The sequence below is a fragment of the Coregonus lavaretus genome (assembly GCF_964263955.1).
Source record: "Coregonus lavaretus genome assembly, chromosome: 34".
Classification (NCBI taxonomy): Eukaryota; Metazoa; Chordata; class Actinopteri; order Salmoniformes; family Salmonidae; genus Coregonus; species Coregonus lavaretus.
The window spans coordinates 4023037-4041088 of record NC_140021.1 but is presented as its reverse complement, the minus strand read 5'-3'; the positions used below and the strand labels follow the sequence as shown (position 1 = coordinate 4041088).

Genomic DNA, 18052 nt, shown 5'->3' with positions numbered 1-18052 from the left:
ATAAAAATAATGAAATCCTGTTCCCCAAACAAGTGCAAGAACCACAGAGTCAAGAATAGGTTAAATATACAAATAAAATAAAATCAATTAAAAACAATAGCACATCAACATAAAAACATATAAACATAAATCTGAAAGCGTTGCTCAAACTCCCGTAACAGTCCCGTTATTTTATCTTTGAACCGCTTCATGTCTGCCACATGTTGGGTCGCGCACACATTTTTCAGACAGGGGAAGTGAGCTGCATCACCACCGGCAAGTTGCGTCTCCCACAATGACAGCTTCAACTTGAAAGAACGTATGCTGTCATAATACTGCGTGACAACTTTGTTGCGCCCTTGCAGCTGTTTGTTCAAGTTATTCAGGTGCTCTGTAACATCCACCATAAATGCAAGGTCCTGCATCCATTCTGCGGAATGAAATTCTAACACTGGTTTGCCCTTTTCTTCCATGAACTGTTCAATTTCTTCTCGTAAATCAAAGAAACGCCTCAGCACAGCACCTCGGCTTAACCATCTTACCTCAGTGTGGTATGGCAGGCCATAGATGTGGTCTTTCTCTCTGAGAAGGCTGTCAAACTGACGGTGATTCAGGCTTCTGGATCGGATGAAATTAACAGTTTGGATGACCACCTTCATGACGTTATCCATCTTTAATGACTTGCAACACAAAGCCTCCTGGTGCAAAATACAGTGAAAAGTCAAAAAATCACGTCCTCCATTTGCAGATTGCACTTTCTCTCTGAACTTTGTCACAACGCCTGCTTTTTTCCCGATCATTGAGGGCGCACCATCTGTAGCCAGGCTGACAGCGCGGGACCAGTCCACTCCGACCCTGTCCAGCGCGCCGACGAGTGCGGTAAAAATATCAGCTGCTGTCGTTGTATCTGTCATCGGCACCAACTCCACGAACTCCTCGGTGACGGTCAATGTGTCATCAACTCCGCGGATGAAAATGGCCAGTTGTGCAACATCTGTAATGTCTGTGCTTTCATCAATTGCAACCGAAAACGCAATAAATGACTTTACTTTTTGCTTCAACTGGCTGTCCAAATCCACTGAAAGATCGGAAATCCTGTCTGCAACTGTGTTTCTTGTCAGGCTGATATTTGCAAAAGCCTGCCGCTTTTCAGGGCACACAATCTCCGCTGCCTTCATCATGCATGTTTTTACAAATTCACCCTCACTAAATGGTTTTGAAGCCACTGCGATTTCATTAGCAATGAGGTAGCTAGCTTTCACTGCAGCGTCACTGATGTCTCGGCTGTGAGTAAACACAGACTGCTGTTTCTTCAGACCCGCCAACAGTTCATTCACCTTCTCTCATCTCCGCTGTCCTTGAAAGTTGTCATATTTGTCGGCATGAAGACTCACATAGTGGCGACGAAGGTTATATTCTTTCAGCACTGCAACATGCTCTGAACACACCAAACATACAGCTTTCCCATTCAATTCCGTGATTAAATAGGATGACCATTTTTCTTGGAACACTCTGCACTCTGCGTCCACTTTTCTCTTTTTTGACAGAGACATATTGGGGCAATGAGGGTGCCAAAGCACATAATGTTAAAAGTAGAAGCCGTAATAAATATCGCGGGCAAAACAAAGTAGCTCATTGGCTGCACGTGCTTGACCTACTTGCTCTGCCCCGGTATAAACAGTTTGCTTGCTTAACACAATTGCTATTGCGCCATCCAGTGGACGCAATTAGAACAGCAGTTTATTTTATAGAAAAATTGCAGCGCATTTTTATACTTTACAAAAAAATATATATATATATATATATTTTTTTTTTTTTTTCAAAATCATCTCGCGGGCCGGATTAAACCCGTTTGCGGGCCTGATCCGGCCCGCGGGCCGTACGTTTGACACCCCTGGTCTAGACCCAGCCAACCCCCGATCCCTTACACCAAGTCTGTTTTTCATGTTGAAAAATGATGTGACAATAATTTGTTTTGTATCGAACTCAAATGTAACTTTATTTTTCTGTCTTGTGTAAAATTAATAGTGGATTTTGGTTTATGATTTAGCTAAAAAAAAAAATAATCCCACACACATTTCCATTCAAGCCTTGGAGATAGGGGAGAGTTTCCTTTGTTGTATTTAACAATGTATCGGGGGCTGACTTAGCAATTTGGTGTCCCGTTTCAAAATGCTGTTGTCTTGTCCTAAACCTAAAATATTAGTGGATTTTAGTTTATGATTTAGCTAAAACATTTTACAAATCCCACAGATATTTCCATTGAAGGCTGGGAGACAGGGGAGAGGGAGATGGTTATATTACCTAAAGTTTCCTTTATTATATTTATAGATGTATCAGGGGCAGACTTAGCAATTTGGGGGCCCGTTTCAACATGCTGACTTTCCTAACCCCAAAAAGGGACACATGTGTTGTGTGAGTTAAGCTACTCTACCATTAAGTGTGTGTTTGTCCTGTTTCAGCTGATCAGTAGTGTGTGAGTTCTCACATGGCTTGTCCTGAGAACATGTTTTTTTCTCATTGGCCTCTTTATGTCAGGTGAGTCTTCCACACAGCAACAACTAGTTATGAATCAGACAGAGGAATAAGCACAAGTGATGATATTTCATGGTATGAGCTATATTCCCATCTGTCTCAATGTGTAGAAAAGTGTACAGTTGACTCCTGATAAGTACAGTTTAATATTCTGGATTCAAACATTATTTTCTCCAGATATGTCCATGCTCCAGTTTAGGGCATGGAGTCACGACATCAGGAATCACCTGTACATTGAAATGAGTTCATGTTTTTTGCTGAAGAGGGAGAATATTGGGAGAGAGTGACTGTACTGAAAAGATCACATAACCTCCCTGATGTTGTCCTTTATGTTGCAGGTGTTTTGGCCTGTTTTGGCGAACAAGGTTTGATCGCCACAATGCCAGTTAGACTGGATGTACTGACTGGCTCCTGTGTGCAAATCCCATGTGCATTTGATATTCCTGACAAAAAGGACTATAAATTTAACAGCACAATACTTACCTCTGGAGTGTGGATTAAAGAATCACCACAGTTTGCTCAGAGTCCGGACAATGTTGTATTTAACAGTAGTAAGAAGGTCAACAGATATCAAGGGAAGATAACTGGAAACATGTCCCAGAAGAACTGCACCACAGTCTTCTTCAATGTAACCACCAGTTACTCTGATAAATACTTATTCAGGATTGAAAGTCAACCATTCTGTGCAACAGACACTGAAAAGTCTGTTAATATAGATGTCAGGGGTAAGAAGACAGAGACTATTTAACTTTTGTCAACTTTTCTAAAATGATATGAGTAGAATAAGACCAAGTAGGCAGTGTGTCTGTCAGTGTAAAATATATTTATTTTTAATGTATTACAGATTTGCCTCCCAGCCCCATCATTACTGTAATAATAATAATGTTTTTAGACATTAAAAAAATACAAAATGAAAAGCGGAACTTTCTCGAGTCAATATCTATTCAACCCCTTTCTTAAGGCAAGCCTAAATAAGTTCAGGAGTAAGATTTGCATAACAAGTCACATAAGTTGCATTGATTCACTCTGTGTGCAATACTAGTGTTTAACATGATTTTTGAATGACTACCTCATCTCTGTACCCCACGCATACAATTATCTGTAATGTCCCTCAGTCGAGCAGCGAATTTCAAACAGATTCAACCACGAAGACCAGGGCGCTTTTCCAATGCCTCACAAAGAAGGGCACCTATTGGAAGATGGGTGTATCCCTTTGAGTATGGTGAAGTTATTAATTACACTTTGGATGGTTTATCAATACACCCAGTCACTACAAAGATACAGGCTTCATTCCTAACTCAGTTTCGCTCGTGGTAATGTGTTTCATGCCATTCCATTTGGACCGTTCCAGCCATTATTATGAGCCGTCCTCCCCTCAGCAGCCTCCACTGATTTCACCATAAGGCCATTGGTGACTTTAAAACAGTTACAAAGTTTAATGGCTGAGGATGGATCAACAACGTTGTTGTTACTCCACAATACTACCCTCAATGACAGAGTGAAAAGAAGGAAACATTTACAGAATCAACATATTCCAAAACATTCATTCTGTTTGCAATAAGGCACTGAAGTAAAACTGCAAAACATTTTGCTAAGAAATTAACTATATGTCCTGAATACAAAGTGTTATGTTTGGGGCAAATCCAACACAACACATAACTGAATACCACTATTCATATTTTCAAGCATGGTGATGGCTGCACCATGTTATGTTTATGCTTGTCATCAAGTTTTTTAGGATAAAATAAATGGAATAGAGCTAAGCAGTGTCACGATCGTCAGGGAGAGAAGTAGACCAATGCGCAGCGTGATGAACGAACATGTTACTTTATTTAATTAAAGCACGAACAAAACAACAAACGACTCGTAACGTCCACGGTGACAATGACCGAACACGGAACAAAAACCCACAAACACAAAGTGAAAAACATACAGTTTAAATATGGCTCCCAATCAGAGACAACCAGCCAACAGCTGACACTCGTTACCTCTGATTGGGAGTCACTCAGGCAAACATAGAAATCAACAAACTAGAACCCCCAACCTAGAAAGAAACCACATAGAATGAACACACCCTGGCTCAACAAATAGAGTCCCAGAGCCAGGGTGTGACAAGCAGAGGCAAAACGCTAGAGGAAAACCTGGTTCAGTCTGCTTTTCAAAAGACACTGGGAGACAAATTCACTTTTCAGCAGGACAATAACCTAAAACACAGGGCCAAATATACACCAGAGTTAATTACTAAGACAACATTGTACAATCCAGGTGTGCAAAGCTCTTAGAGACTTACCCAGAAAGACTCACAGCTGTAATCGCTGCAAAAAGTGATTCTAACATGCATTGACTCAGGGGTGTGAATACTTATGTAAATTAGATATTTCTGTATTTCATTTTCAATAAATCTCCAAACATTTCTAAAAACATTTTTTCACTTTGTTATTATGGGGTATTGTGTGTAAATGGGTGAGAAAACCAATCAATGTTTTATTCAGGCATTAACACAACAAAATGTGGAATAAGTCAAGGGGTATGAATACTTTCTGAAGGCACTGAGTATACCAAAAATTAGGAACACCTTCCTAATATTGAGTTGCACCCCCTTTTGCCTTCAGAACAGCCTCAATTCATCGGGGCATGGACTCAACAAGGTGTCGAAAGCGTTCCACAGAGATGCTGGCCCATGTTGACTCCAATGCTTCCCACAGTTGTGTCAAGTTGGCTGGATGTCCTTTAGATGGAGGATCATTGTTGATACACACAGGAAACTGTTTAGTGTGAAAAAACCCAGCAGTGTTGCAGTTCTTGACACAAACCGGTGCGCCTTGCACCTACTACCACACGTCGTTCAAAGGCACTTAAACATGTTTGTCTTGCCCAATCAACACTATGAATGGCACACATACACAATCCATGTCTCAATTGTCTCAAGGATTAAACATCCTTCTTGAACTTGTCTCTTCCCCTTTTTCTACACTGATTGAAGTGGATTTAACAAGTGACATCAATAAGGCATCATTGATTTAAACTGGATTCACCTGGTCAGTCTATGTCATGAAAAGCGCAGTAAGATACTTCTAAATGTTGGTTCTGATCTATCACCTAATACCTACTCATATATCCATTGACAGTGAGTGGTAGCCTGAACTGCATGCAGACAAGTCGTTTCATTGTAATTTCATACATTTTACCCACATATAGGCAAAGCAGTTTCCACAAAACTGAAATTAGCTTGTTAGTCCCTTTTCTGTCAGTCCCACCATATCCCCATCCCCACCATATTGCAGCATCAGCATAGTGTAGTGTCCAATAGTCCATACTTTCTCTCTTCTCTCTCTGAATCATCTGGTCCCTCCACCTCTCAATTCCTGACCCTGTCCTCCAGAGCCTTCAGCTCTCCCTCCACCTGTTGGGGGAGGTCGGCTCTCAACTGCTGGGTAAAGTACACCCTCGGCTCCTGGGTCTCCTTCTCCCAGAAGGCCTTGGGTAGGTCGAAGAGGTTTTTTCATTCTAGAAGGGATACAGATTTCGACAAAATTGACTTTTGCTAGCAGGTTTAAAGCAATTTATGCAGCAGGTTCGGATAATTAACATAGCAGGTTAGGAAAATTAGACTGATGTAAAGAAAAGGGTTAGGGTTAGCTGAAATGCTAAAAAAATTCAACTTTTGACATTAATTTGACAAAAGCTGTATCCCATCTACACATCATCGTCGAAGAGGGTGCCCATGTACACCTTGCCGCCCAGGCCCTGCAGGTCGCTGGCTCCTTCCTGTGGCACCACGGCCATGCTCTTTTCATGAAATTTCAATAAGAAGTCATTTTGGGAGTAGGGCCCCATTACCGAACGGCCCCAGATAGCATATGATAGCAAAATGTGTTGAATATCAGGACATTTGCTTAAAAACAGAAACATTTCTGATCAGCTTCATGACAAAATGTGTGGAATAGCATTATAAAACTCTACATTTTTCTCTCTGCACCATGGCAAAATGGGTTTAAATGTAGTAAGTAAACTCCTGGGGGGAAATAGACCTCAAAGAGGAAGTGAAACAAGAAAAACAGGAAGTTAGTGCAGTAGAAGTTGAGTGGTGTGTGAGAATCAGTCAGATACAATTATAGTTACTCTGTTACATACCAAGTCTGTTTTTCATGTAAAGAAATTATGTGAGAACCATATGTTTTGTATCGAACTCAAATGTAACTTTTTTTATTTGTCTTAAAGAAATTAATAGTGGATTTTGGTTCATGATTTAACTATATGTTTTAATCCCACATACATTCCCATTGAAGCCTGGGAGACAGGGGAGAGGGAGATGGTTAAATTACCTAAAGTTTCCTTTATTATATTTATAGATGTCTCAGGGGCGGATTTAGCAATTTGGGGGCCTGTTTCAAAATGCTGTTGAGGTGTTCTTCTACCCCCATTAAGTCACATTTAATTAAATGTATAGGCCATATAAAGCTGTTGAATCAGTGGATAAAACATAATTTGTCTTTAGAACCATTTCATTTGAAACTGGTGGAACATGATTAAGGCCACCTCTGCAATGTCTCAAGTGACAGAAACAGAAGGTTCATTAGCAGAGCAGAAGGTTCATTAGAAAATTGAAATGTTCTTAGCACTTATTTATGCATACAGTGTTTTCACAGCTGATGAGGACACCCAGTACATAGAATATTCAAGCATCCTGTTATACAAATACTGTAGTATTCTTTTAAAATAATTTCTCATACACTTATTAGGAAGTACGTCACTGATGAGATGTGAGATGTGCCACATGAATGTCATCACTTTATCTTGTCAGACCACACTATGGGTGTGTGATAGTCTCTCCTGTGGACCGTTTACATCATTGGAAGGCAAGTGTCGACTTCTTCACTATCTTATCTTTACATTTTAATGTTCAGATTAAATTTAGGAAATGAATGACAAGTAATGAGATTCAATATGTTCAAAGTACTGTTATCCGTTCATGTTTTAGCTTCACAACTGAAAGACATACACAACATGACCAAAAGTATGTGGACACCTGCTCATCAAACATCTCATTCCAAAATCATGGGCATTAATATGGAGTTGGTCCCCCCTTTGCTGTTATAACAACCTCCACTCTTCTGGGAAGGCTTTCCAGTAGATGTTGGAACATTGTTGCGGGGACTTGCTTCCATTCAGCAACAACATCATTAGTGATGTCGGGCATTGATGTTGGGCAATTAGGCCTGGCTCGCAGTCGGCGTTCCAATTCATCCCAAAGGGTTTCAATGGGTTTGAGGTCAGGGCTTTGTGCAGGTCAGTCAAGTTCTTCCACACCGATCTCAACAAACCATTTCTGTATGGACCTCGCTTTGTGCACGGGGGCATTGTCATGCTGAAAAAGGAAAGGGCCTTTCCCAAACTGTTGCCACAAAGTTGGAAGCACAGAGTCGTCATTGTATGCTGTAGCTTTAAGATTTATGTTAACTGGAACTAAGGGACCTAGCCCAAACCATGAAAAACAGCTCCAGACCTTTATTACTCCTCCACCAAACTTTACAGTTGGCATTAGGCATTTGGTCAGGTAGCGTTCTCCTGGCATCCGTCAAACCCAGATTCGTCCGTCAGACTGCCAGATGGTGAAGCGTGATTCATCACTCCAGAGAACGCGTTTCCACTGCTCCAGAGTCCAACGACGACGAGCTTCAGACCACTCCAGACGATTCTTGGCATTGCGCATGGTGATCTTAGGCTTGTGGGCGGCTGCTCGGCCATGAAAACTCATTTCATGAAGTTCCCGACGAACAGTTCTTGTGCTGACGTTGCTTCCAGAGGCAGTTTGGAACTCGTTAGTGAGTGTTGCAACCGAGGACAGACGATTTTTACAAGCTACCCACTTCAGCACTCGGCGGTCCTGTTCTGTGAGCTTGTGTGGCCTACCACTTCGCGGCTCAGCCGTTGTTGCTCCTAGACATTTCCACTTCACAATAACAGCACTTACAGTTGACCGTGGCAGCTCTAGCAGGGCCGAAATTGGACCTATGACGGTGCCACGTTGAAAGACACTGAGCTATTCAGCATTGCCATTCTACTGCCAACGTTTGTCTATGGAGATTGCATGGTTGTGTGCTCAATTTATAGCCAAATCCACTCATTTGTTGGGGTGTCCACATACTTATGTGTATATAGTGTATTTGATATGGGGATTGTTCAATGCAATGTGTTGTGTGAGTTAAGATATTCTACCAGTAAGTGTGTGTTTGACCTGTTTCAGGTAATCAGTAGTGTGTGAGTTCTCACATGGCTTGTCCTGAGAACATGTTTTTTCTCATTGGCCTCTTTATGTCAGGTGAGTCTTCCACACAGCAACAACTAGTTATGAATCAGACAGAGGAATAAGCACAAGTCATGATATTTCATGGTATGAGCTATATTCCCATCTGTCTCAATGTGTAGAAAAGTGTCCAGTTGACTCCTGATAAGTACAGTTTAATATTCTGGATTCAAACATTCTTTTCTCCAGATATGTCCATAATCCAGTTTAGGGCATGGAGTCACAACATCAGGAATCACCTGTACATTGAAATGAGAACATATGTTTTGCTGCAGAGGTAGAATATTGGGAGAGAGTGACTGTACTGAAAAGATCACAGAACCTCCCTGATGTTGTCCTTTATGTTGCAGGTGTTTTGGCCTGTTTTGGCCAACGAGATTTGATCACCAAAATGCCAGATAGACTGGATGTACTGACTGGCTCCTGTGTGCAAATCCCATGTGCATTTTATATTCCTGACAAAAAGGACTATAAATTTAACAGCAAAATACTTACGTCTGGAGTGTGGTTGAAAGGATCAACAAAATTTGGTGAAGGTCAGGAAAATGTGATATTTCACAGTAGTAAGACGGTTAACAGATATCAAGGGAAGATAACTGGAAACATGTCCCAGAAGAACTGCACCACAGTCTTCTTCAATGTAACCACCAGTTACTCTGATAAATACTTCTTCAGGATTGAAAGTCAACCATACCGTGCAACAGACCCAGAAAAGTCTGTTAATATAGATGTCAGGGGTAAGAGACTATTTAACTGTTTACCAACTATTTCATCCAGTTTAGATTCTTTGCATCAAAGATAAGAGTAGAACAAGTGAAACAGTGTAGCTATTAGTAATATAGATGTCAGGGGTAAGAAGACAGAGACTATTTAACTTTTATAAACTTTTCTAAAATGATATGAGTAGAATAAGACCAAGTAGACAGTGTGTCTGTCAGAGTAAAATATCTTTATCTGCAATGTATTACAGATTTGCCTCCCAGCCCCATCATTACTGTCTCAGGTGAGGTGAAGGAAGAGACCGCTGTCAGTTTGAACTGCTCTGCTGTCGCTCCCTTTCCCAAACACCCCCCTGAGCTGACATGGACCCTCCCAACACAGTTCACAAATGAGAACCAACTGCAGGAGAATCCAGACCAAACCAAATCAGTTCTCTCCACGGTGACCTTCACTCCGTCATACCTTCATCATGAGAAGAACATCACTTGTACTGCAGTCTACCCAGTAGGGACAATCAAAAAGACAGCTGAACATACCATGATGCTTAACGTTTCATGTAAGATTTAGTCACAGTTTCCTGTAGAATAGATCATTCTATCATGTTTTCACAGATGATTGTCATAGAGTGGTTTTGATTAGACTGTTCAATATACCACATCCAGATACATTCTAAATGAACCCTTCTCCCTCAGTCTCTCCTAAGGACACCTCAGCCTCCATCAGTCCAGCTGATCCAGTATTAGTGGGCAGCTGTGTTAATCTGACCTGCAGCAGTACAGCCAACCCTCCTGTGACAAACTTCACCTGGTTCCAGATCAGTGGGGGTAAACCAACACAGGTAGCATCTGGACAGAGTTACACCCTCAATGTGACTGTTGGTGATGGAGGACTGTACTACTGTGAAGCAAGAAATAGTCACGGCCTTGGGAAGTCAAAGGAAGAGAAGCTGGCTATTAAAGGTGAAACGGGCATGTCGGGCACAATGTTAGATTAGACATACACCATATATACAAGTTGATTTGATTTAGTTGATTTGGCTATTTCAGCCACACCCGTTGCTGACAGGTGTATTAAAATGAGCACACAGCCATGCAATCTCCATAGACAAACATTGGCAGTAGAATGGTCTTACTGAAGAGCTCAGTGACTTTCAACGTGGAACCGTCATAGGATGCCACCTTTCCAACAAGTCAGTTTGTCAAATTTCTGCTCTGCTAGAGCTGCCCCTGTCAACTGTAAGTGCTGTTATTATGAAGTGGAATCCTCTATGAGCAACAATGGCTCAGCCGCGAAGTGGTAGGCCACACACGCTCTCAGAACGGGACAGCTGAGTGCTGAAGCGCGTAAAAGTCATCTGACTTCAGTTGCAGCATTTTCTACCGTTCCAAACTGCCTCTGGAAGCAACAAGAACTGTTCGTCGGGAGCTTCACGAAAATAGTTTCCATGGTCGAGCAGCCTAAGATAGAATAGAAATTATTGGTAAATAATGTTTTGTGTCATTTTGCAGTCACTTTTATTGTAAATAAGAATATAATATGTTTCTAAACACTTCTACTGTACATTAATGTGGATGCTACCACGAGGACGGATAATCCTAAATGAATTGTGAAAAATGATGAGTGAGAAAATATCATACTCCCCCCCCCAAAATGTCTTGGGTGTATGATATCTGTGCCTCTCTGAACAAGAGAAGAAAAGTCATTGATAAAGTCAATCATAAATCAATCTTTATTGGAAATAATACAAAAGTGAGAAGAAATGCTAATGAATCTTTCCCCCTGAGCCAACCAGATGTATTTCCTCCACATGTTCGTAGCCAATGGCCATTCAGTAATCCCAGGGACTAGTGAGCAAATAAAAGGATATTGAGGTAACATTCTGCAAGAAATGTTGAAATTAATATGGATATTAAAGCTTGTCATGATTAGATGATTCTTTGGGCTATAGCTAGAAAACATCCAATGCCTTTATACTTCATTGCACGATGTCAGTAAGGTACTGCTAAACACTGATTCTGCTCTATTACCTAATATCTACTCATATAGCCACTGACAGTGTGTGGTAGCATGAACTGCATGCAGACACCTCATTTCATTGTATGTTCTTACATTTAAATACCCACATATACTCAATGCAAAATTGCAATGTGCTTGTCAGTGATTGTTTTTATCAGTCCCACCCTATCCCCATCCCCAACATATTGCAGCATCAGTGTGTAATGTAGTGTCCAATAGTCATAGCTTTCTCTCTTCAAACATTCCCTTCTGATTCAATTCATTCCTGACCTTGTCCTCCAGAGCCTTCAGCTCTCCCTCCTCCTGTTGGGGGAGGTCAACTCCCACATGCTGGGAGTTGACCTCCGCTCCTGGGTCTCCCTCAGCTCCTGGGTCTCCTTCTCCCAGAAGGCCTTGGGCAGGTTGAAGAGTGTTTATTTATAGAAGGGATACAGCTTTTGTGAAAATGGACTTTTCCTAGCAAATTTAGGAGAACTTGTGCAGCAGGTTAGGATAATTAATGTGGTAGGTTAGGATACTTAGATTAAGGTAAGGAAACAGGTTTGGGTTAGTTAAAATAAAAAATGTAATCAACTTTTGACGTCAATTTGACAAAAGCTGTATCCCATCTAGACATGACCGTTGAAGAGGGTGCATGGGGGCCTATTTCAAAATGCTGTTAAGGGGTCCAATTCCCCCTCCTCCTGGAACAATACTGGTCAAATTAAGATCTTACATCTGTACATCTACAGTATACGTGTAATTTGTAATATTAGACAATGTGCAAAATGTTTCTTCTTTTTGGAACAGATGACCATAATATGTTCTTTATTTACAGGGCAAGATGAGCCTGTTAACCCAAAGGTTTATGAGATTATAGGAAAAACCTTGGCGTTGCTTTTCCTTTTCAGCCTGATCGTGTTCTTTGCATGGTAATAAGCTATTCCAAGCCTCAAAGCAAACATATTTATCATGCTGTTTGTGCTTTTGTATATGAAAACCTAAATGATTTATTCTTGTCTTCCAGGAGGAGGAGAACATCTAGACTCTCCAATGGGTTTGAAACAACAGACAGTTCATAGGGACAGGTGGGAATGTTAGAGTCATCTTTTAAAACCCATCTAGAATGTGCATTTAAGGAAGAATTGAATGAATACTGTGTTGTATAACCAACTGTAACTATGAAGTCATTCTTCTTCTGAAGTGTCTGTCCTGACACCTGTTCCTTTCTCTGTGTTCTCTCCTCAGAACTCCCCGGTTGGGACGGTGTTCTCTAACCAGGCCACGGTCGGGAGAGGGGACCAGGAACCACCACGTAACTACCTAGATGGGCTTTATGTACAAGTGAATAAAAGAGGTGCATTTTAAGTATTTTGCCAATAGGTATTAAGTGTTTATGTAGATTAATGTCATTATGTATCAGTTTTCTATTGGTACTTTTGTTACTTTTATATTTGTGTGCTCTTTGATTATCTGCATATTTGTAGAATTTGCTGGGATGAAAAGTGTTTAACTGCTACTATAGTGGTGATACGATGATGTAGGCTACTCTTTATTTTGAGCCAATTTATTTTGAGTGTTGAGTTCACAGAGCATCCGTTTAATGGGTTCCAGTATAGAGGAACTGCTGAGTTCAACTATCTTACTGAAGGCAGTTTAAGACCATATAAAGTCAATGATGACTGAGGAGAGAAGACACAGTTAGTTGGAGAGACAGTGGTCTGATACAAGACAGGAAGTTGGTGAAGTATGTCTACATGACGGCAGAATGGTGTTAACATCTACTAGTCACTGTTTCTCTGCATCTTTTGTGCAGTTACCAGAATAACAATATTATCTATTTTAACTTTATATCTATTTAGAAGTTATTGTGTCAGTTTTATGTTGAGTGTTAAACCAGATAAACAATTGGGACTGAATTCAAGGTTGTTTATTAATTGCACTGTAATCAAAACCTTTACATTCAATTCCCATGAAATGTTTTGGTCTTATTGGTCCAACATTTTACATATCTCATTAAAATGGAATACATTGAGATGTTGTGTCACTGGCCTACACACAACCCCATAATGTTTTTAGACATTAAAAAAAATACAAAATGAAAAGCGAAACTTTCTCGAGTCAATATGTATTCAACCCCTTTCTTAAGGCAAGCCTAAATAAGTTCAGGAGTAAGATTTGCATAACAAGTCACATAAGTTGCATTGATTCACTCTGTGTGCAATACTAGTGTTTAACATGATTTTAGAATGACTACCTCATCTCTGTACCCCACACATACAATTATCTGTAATGTCCCTCAGTCGAGCAGCGAATTTCAAACAGATTCAACCACGAAGACCAGGGAGCTTTTCCAATGCCTCACAAAGAAGGGCACCTATTGGAAGATGGGTGTATCCCTTTGAGCATGGTGAAGTTATTAATTACACTTTGGATGGTTTATCAATACACCCAGTCACTAAAAAGATACAGGCTTCATTCCTAACTCAGTTTCGCTCGTGGTAATGTGTTTCATGCCATTCCATTTGGACCGTTCCAGCCATTATTATGAGCCGTCCTCCCCTCAGCAGCCTCCACTGATTTCACCATTAGGCCATTGGTGACTTTAAAACAGTTACAAAGTTTAATGGCTGAGGATGGATCAACAACGTTGTTGTTACTCCACAATACTACCCTAAATGACAGAGTGAAAAGAAGGAAACATTTACAGAATCAACATATTCCAAAACATTCATTCTGTTTGCAATAAGGCACTGAAGTAAAACTGCAAAACGTTTTGCTAAGAAATTAACTATATGTCCTGAATACAAAGTGTTATGTTTGGGGCAAATCCAACACAACACATAACTGAATACCACTATTCATATTTTCAAGCATGGTGATGGCTGCACCATGTTATGTTTATGCTTGTCATCAAGTTTTTTAGGATAAAATAAATGGAATAGAGCTAAGCAGAGGCAAAACGCTAGAGGAAAACCTGGTTCAGTCTGCTTTTCAAAAGACACTGGGAGACAAATTCACTTTTCAGCAGGACAATAACCTAAAACACAGGGCCAAATATACACCAGAGTTAATTACTAAGACAACATTGTACAATCCAGGTGTGCAAAGCTCTTAGAGACTTACCCAGAAAGACTCACAGCTGTATTCGCTGCAAAAAGTGATTCTAACATGCATTGACTCAGGGGTGTGAATACTTATGTAAATGAGATATTTCTGTATTTCATTTTCAATAAATCTCCAAACATTTCTAAAAACATATTTTCACTTTGTTATTATGGGGTATTGTGTGTAAATGGGTGAGAAAACCAATCCATTTAATCAATGTTTTATTCAGGCATTAAAACAACAAAATGTGGAATAAGTCAAGGGCTATGAATACTTTCTGAAGGCACTGAGTATACCAAAAATTAGGAACACCTTCCTAATATTGAGTTGCACCCCCTTTTGCCTTCAGAACAGCCTCAATTCATCGGGGCATGGACTCAACAAGGTGTCGAAAGCGTTCCACAGAGATGCTGGCCCATGTTGACTCCAATGCTTCCCACAGTCGTGTCAAGTTGTCTGGATGTCCTTTAGATGGATGATCATTGTTGATACACACAGGAAACTGTTTAGTGTGAAAAAACCCAGCAGTGTTGCAGTTCTTGACACAAACCGGTGCGCCTTGCATCTACTACCACACCTTGTTCAATGGCACTTACATTTTTTTGTCTTGCCCAATCACCCTATAAATGGCACACATACACAATCCATGTCTCAATTGTCTCAAGGATTAAAAATCCTTCTTGAACTTGTCTCTTCCCCTTCATCTACACTGATTGAAGTGGATTTAACAAGTGACATCAATAAGGCATCATAGATTTCATCTGGATTCACCTGGTCAGTCTATGTCATGGAAAGCGCAGTAAGATACTTCTAAATGTTGGTTCTGATCTATCACCTAATACCTACTCATATATCCATTGACAGTGAGTGGTAGCCTGAACTGCATGCAGACAAGTCGTTTTATTGTAATTTCATACATTTTACCCACATATAGGCAAAGCAGTTTCCACAAAACTGAAATGAACTTGTTAGTCCCTTTTCTGTCAGTCCCACCATATCCCCATCCCCACCATATTGCAGCATCAGCATAGTGTAGTGTCCAATAGTCCAATCTTAGATTAGATATACACTGTATATACAAGAGTATGTGGACACCCCTTCAAATTAGTAGAATTGGTTATTTCAGCCACACCCGTTGCTGACAGGTGTATAAAATCGAGCACACAGCCATGCAATCTCCATACTCAAACACTGGTAGTAGAATGGCCTTACTCAAGAGCTCAGTGACTTTCAACGAGGCACTGTCATAGGATTCCACCTTTCCAACAAGTCAGTTCGTCAAATTTCTGCCCTGCCAGAGCTAACCCGGTCCACTGTAAGTGCTGTTATTGTGGAGTGGAATCTTCTAGGAGCAACAACATCTCAGCCGCGAAGCGGTAAGCCACACAAGCTCAGAAAACGGGACAGCTGAGTGCTGAAGCGCATAGTTCGTAAATATCATCTGACCTCAGTTGCAACATTCACTACCGAGTTCCAAACTGCCTCTGGAAGCAACGTCAGCACTATAACTATTTGTGGGGAGCTTCATGAAATGGGTTTCCATGGCCGAGCAGCCGCACACAAGCCTAAGATCAACAAGCGCAATGCCAAGAATCGTCTGGAGTGGTGTAAGGCTCACCGCCATTGGACTCTGGAGAATAGGAAACCGGTTCTCTGGAGTGATGAATCCTGCTTCACCATCTGGCAGTCCGACGGACAAATCTGGGTTTGACGGATGCCAGGAGAACGCTACCTTCGCCAATGCATAGGTCCAACTGTAAAGTTTGGTGGAGGAGGAATAATGGGAGCTGATTTTCATGGTTCGGGCTAGAACCCTTAGTTCCAGTGAAGGGAAATCTTAATGCTACAGTGGAGGCTGTTATAACAGCAAAGGGGGGACCAACTCCATATTAATGCCCATGATTTTGGAATGAGATGTTTGACGAGCAGGTGTCCACATACTTTTGTTCATGTTGTGTACTTTAGTGATCTTTTAGTTAGAAATGACCATAATATGTGCTGTATTTTCAGGGCAAGTAGAGCCTGTGGTGTTTGGGGTTGCAGCAGGAACTCTGGGGGTCTTTCTGCTTATCAGCCTGGTCTGTCTTTTTGGATGGTAAAAACTATTCCTGGCATCAATGCAAAACTATTTATTTATGTTGTGTTTGTCCTTTTGCATATGAAAACCCTCTCAGTGCATTCAGAATACCTTTCTAAATGTCTTCCAGGAGGAGAAACTCTAGGCTCCCCGATGGACTTGAAAGGACGGACAATCCACAGGGACAGGTGGGAATAAGGCTCAACTTTCAAAACACATCTACAAAGTGTATCTAAGCAATTACTGAATTAATGATGAAACTACCCAAAGCCATGAGGTTATCATCATTTTAGAGAATGTTTAGGGTGAGATGACCACACTGAAAGCAGTTCCACATCCTGTAACAACATTGAATGATAACAGAATAGCTGTTGGACTTTGACAGTATTTTCTGTAGATTGGAGCTCATTTGTTGTCAAAATGTAATTATTTTCTTCTGTCAGTTTAATTGACATTGTCATTGACATCCCCTCAGTATGTGTTGTGCAACCTGCTGACTTTAGAGTTTTACAAATGACTGAGCTTAGGACTTTACACCTGTTCCTCTCTCTGTGTTCTCTCCACAGAACTCCCCGGTTGGGACGGTGTGTGTTAACCAGACCACAGCCGGAGAGAAACCAGAGGAACCTGCAGAAGACCAGCCTGAAGAGATCCACTATGGTGACATAGACTTCTCCAAACTACGGCCCAAAGAGACCCCAGCTGCAGCCCAGGACAGGAACAGGGTCCAGGGGCAGGAGAGTGAGTACGCTGAAGTCAATGTGACCAGGAGAGGGCCCCAGGAACCACACCTTAACGACATAGATGGGCTTTATGCACAAGTGAATAAAAGAGGTGCATTTTAAGTATTTGGTGTATATACAGTATGTATTGTGTACACTGAGCTCCAACAGTACTGGGACAGTGCCAGTTATTTAACTTTTTAGTCTCTGTTCTCCAGAACTTTTGATTTGAAATGAAACAGTTACTATGAAGTTAAAATGCAGACTGTCAGCTTTAATTCCAGGGTATTTTCATCCATATCGGGTGAACTGTTTTGAAATTACAGCACGTTTTGTACATAGTCACCCCATTTTAGGGGACCAAAAGTATTGGGACAAATTCACTTATGTGTATTAAAGTAGTAAAAAGTGTAGTATTTAGTCCCATATTAGCACACAATGACAACATCAAGCTTGTGACTGTACACACTCGTTGGATGCATTTGCTGTTTGTTTTGGCTGTGTTTCAGATTATTTTGTGCCCAATAGAAATGAATGGTAAATAATGTATTGTGTCATTTTGCAGTCACTTTTATTGCAAATAAGAATAGAATATGTTTCTAAACACTT

The 18052-nt window shown here is 40.8% G+C and overlaps 1 protein-coding gene across 1 annotated transcript; it reads left to right on the top strand.

Annotated features, from left to right (window-relative positions):
* Positions 1-2510: 2510 nt before the first annotated feature.
* LOC311109230 (sialic acid-binding Ig-like lectin 13) lies at positions 2511-17566 on the top strand (the record flags this gene model as incomplete). Its single annotated transcript, XM_084152073.1, has 8 exons — positions 2511-2517; positions 2853-3052; positions 9372-9558; positions 9792-10097; positions 10234-10509; positions 16655-16739; positions 16852-16909; positions 17288-17566. The coding sequence occupies 8 exons, from the start codon at positions 2511-2513 to the stop codon at positions 17564-17566; spliced, it is 1398 nt and encodes a 465-aa protein (XP_084008199.1).
* Between the last annotated feature and the right edge of the window lie 486 nt (positions 17567-18052).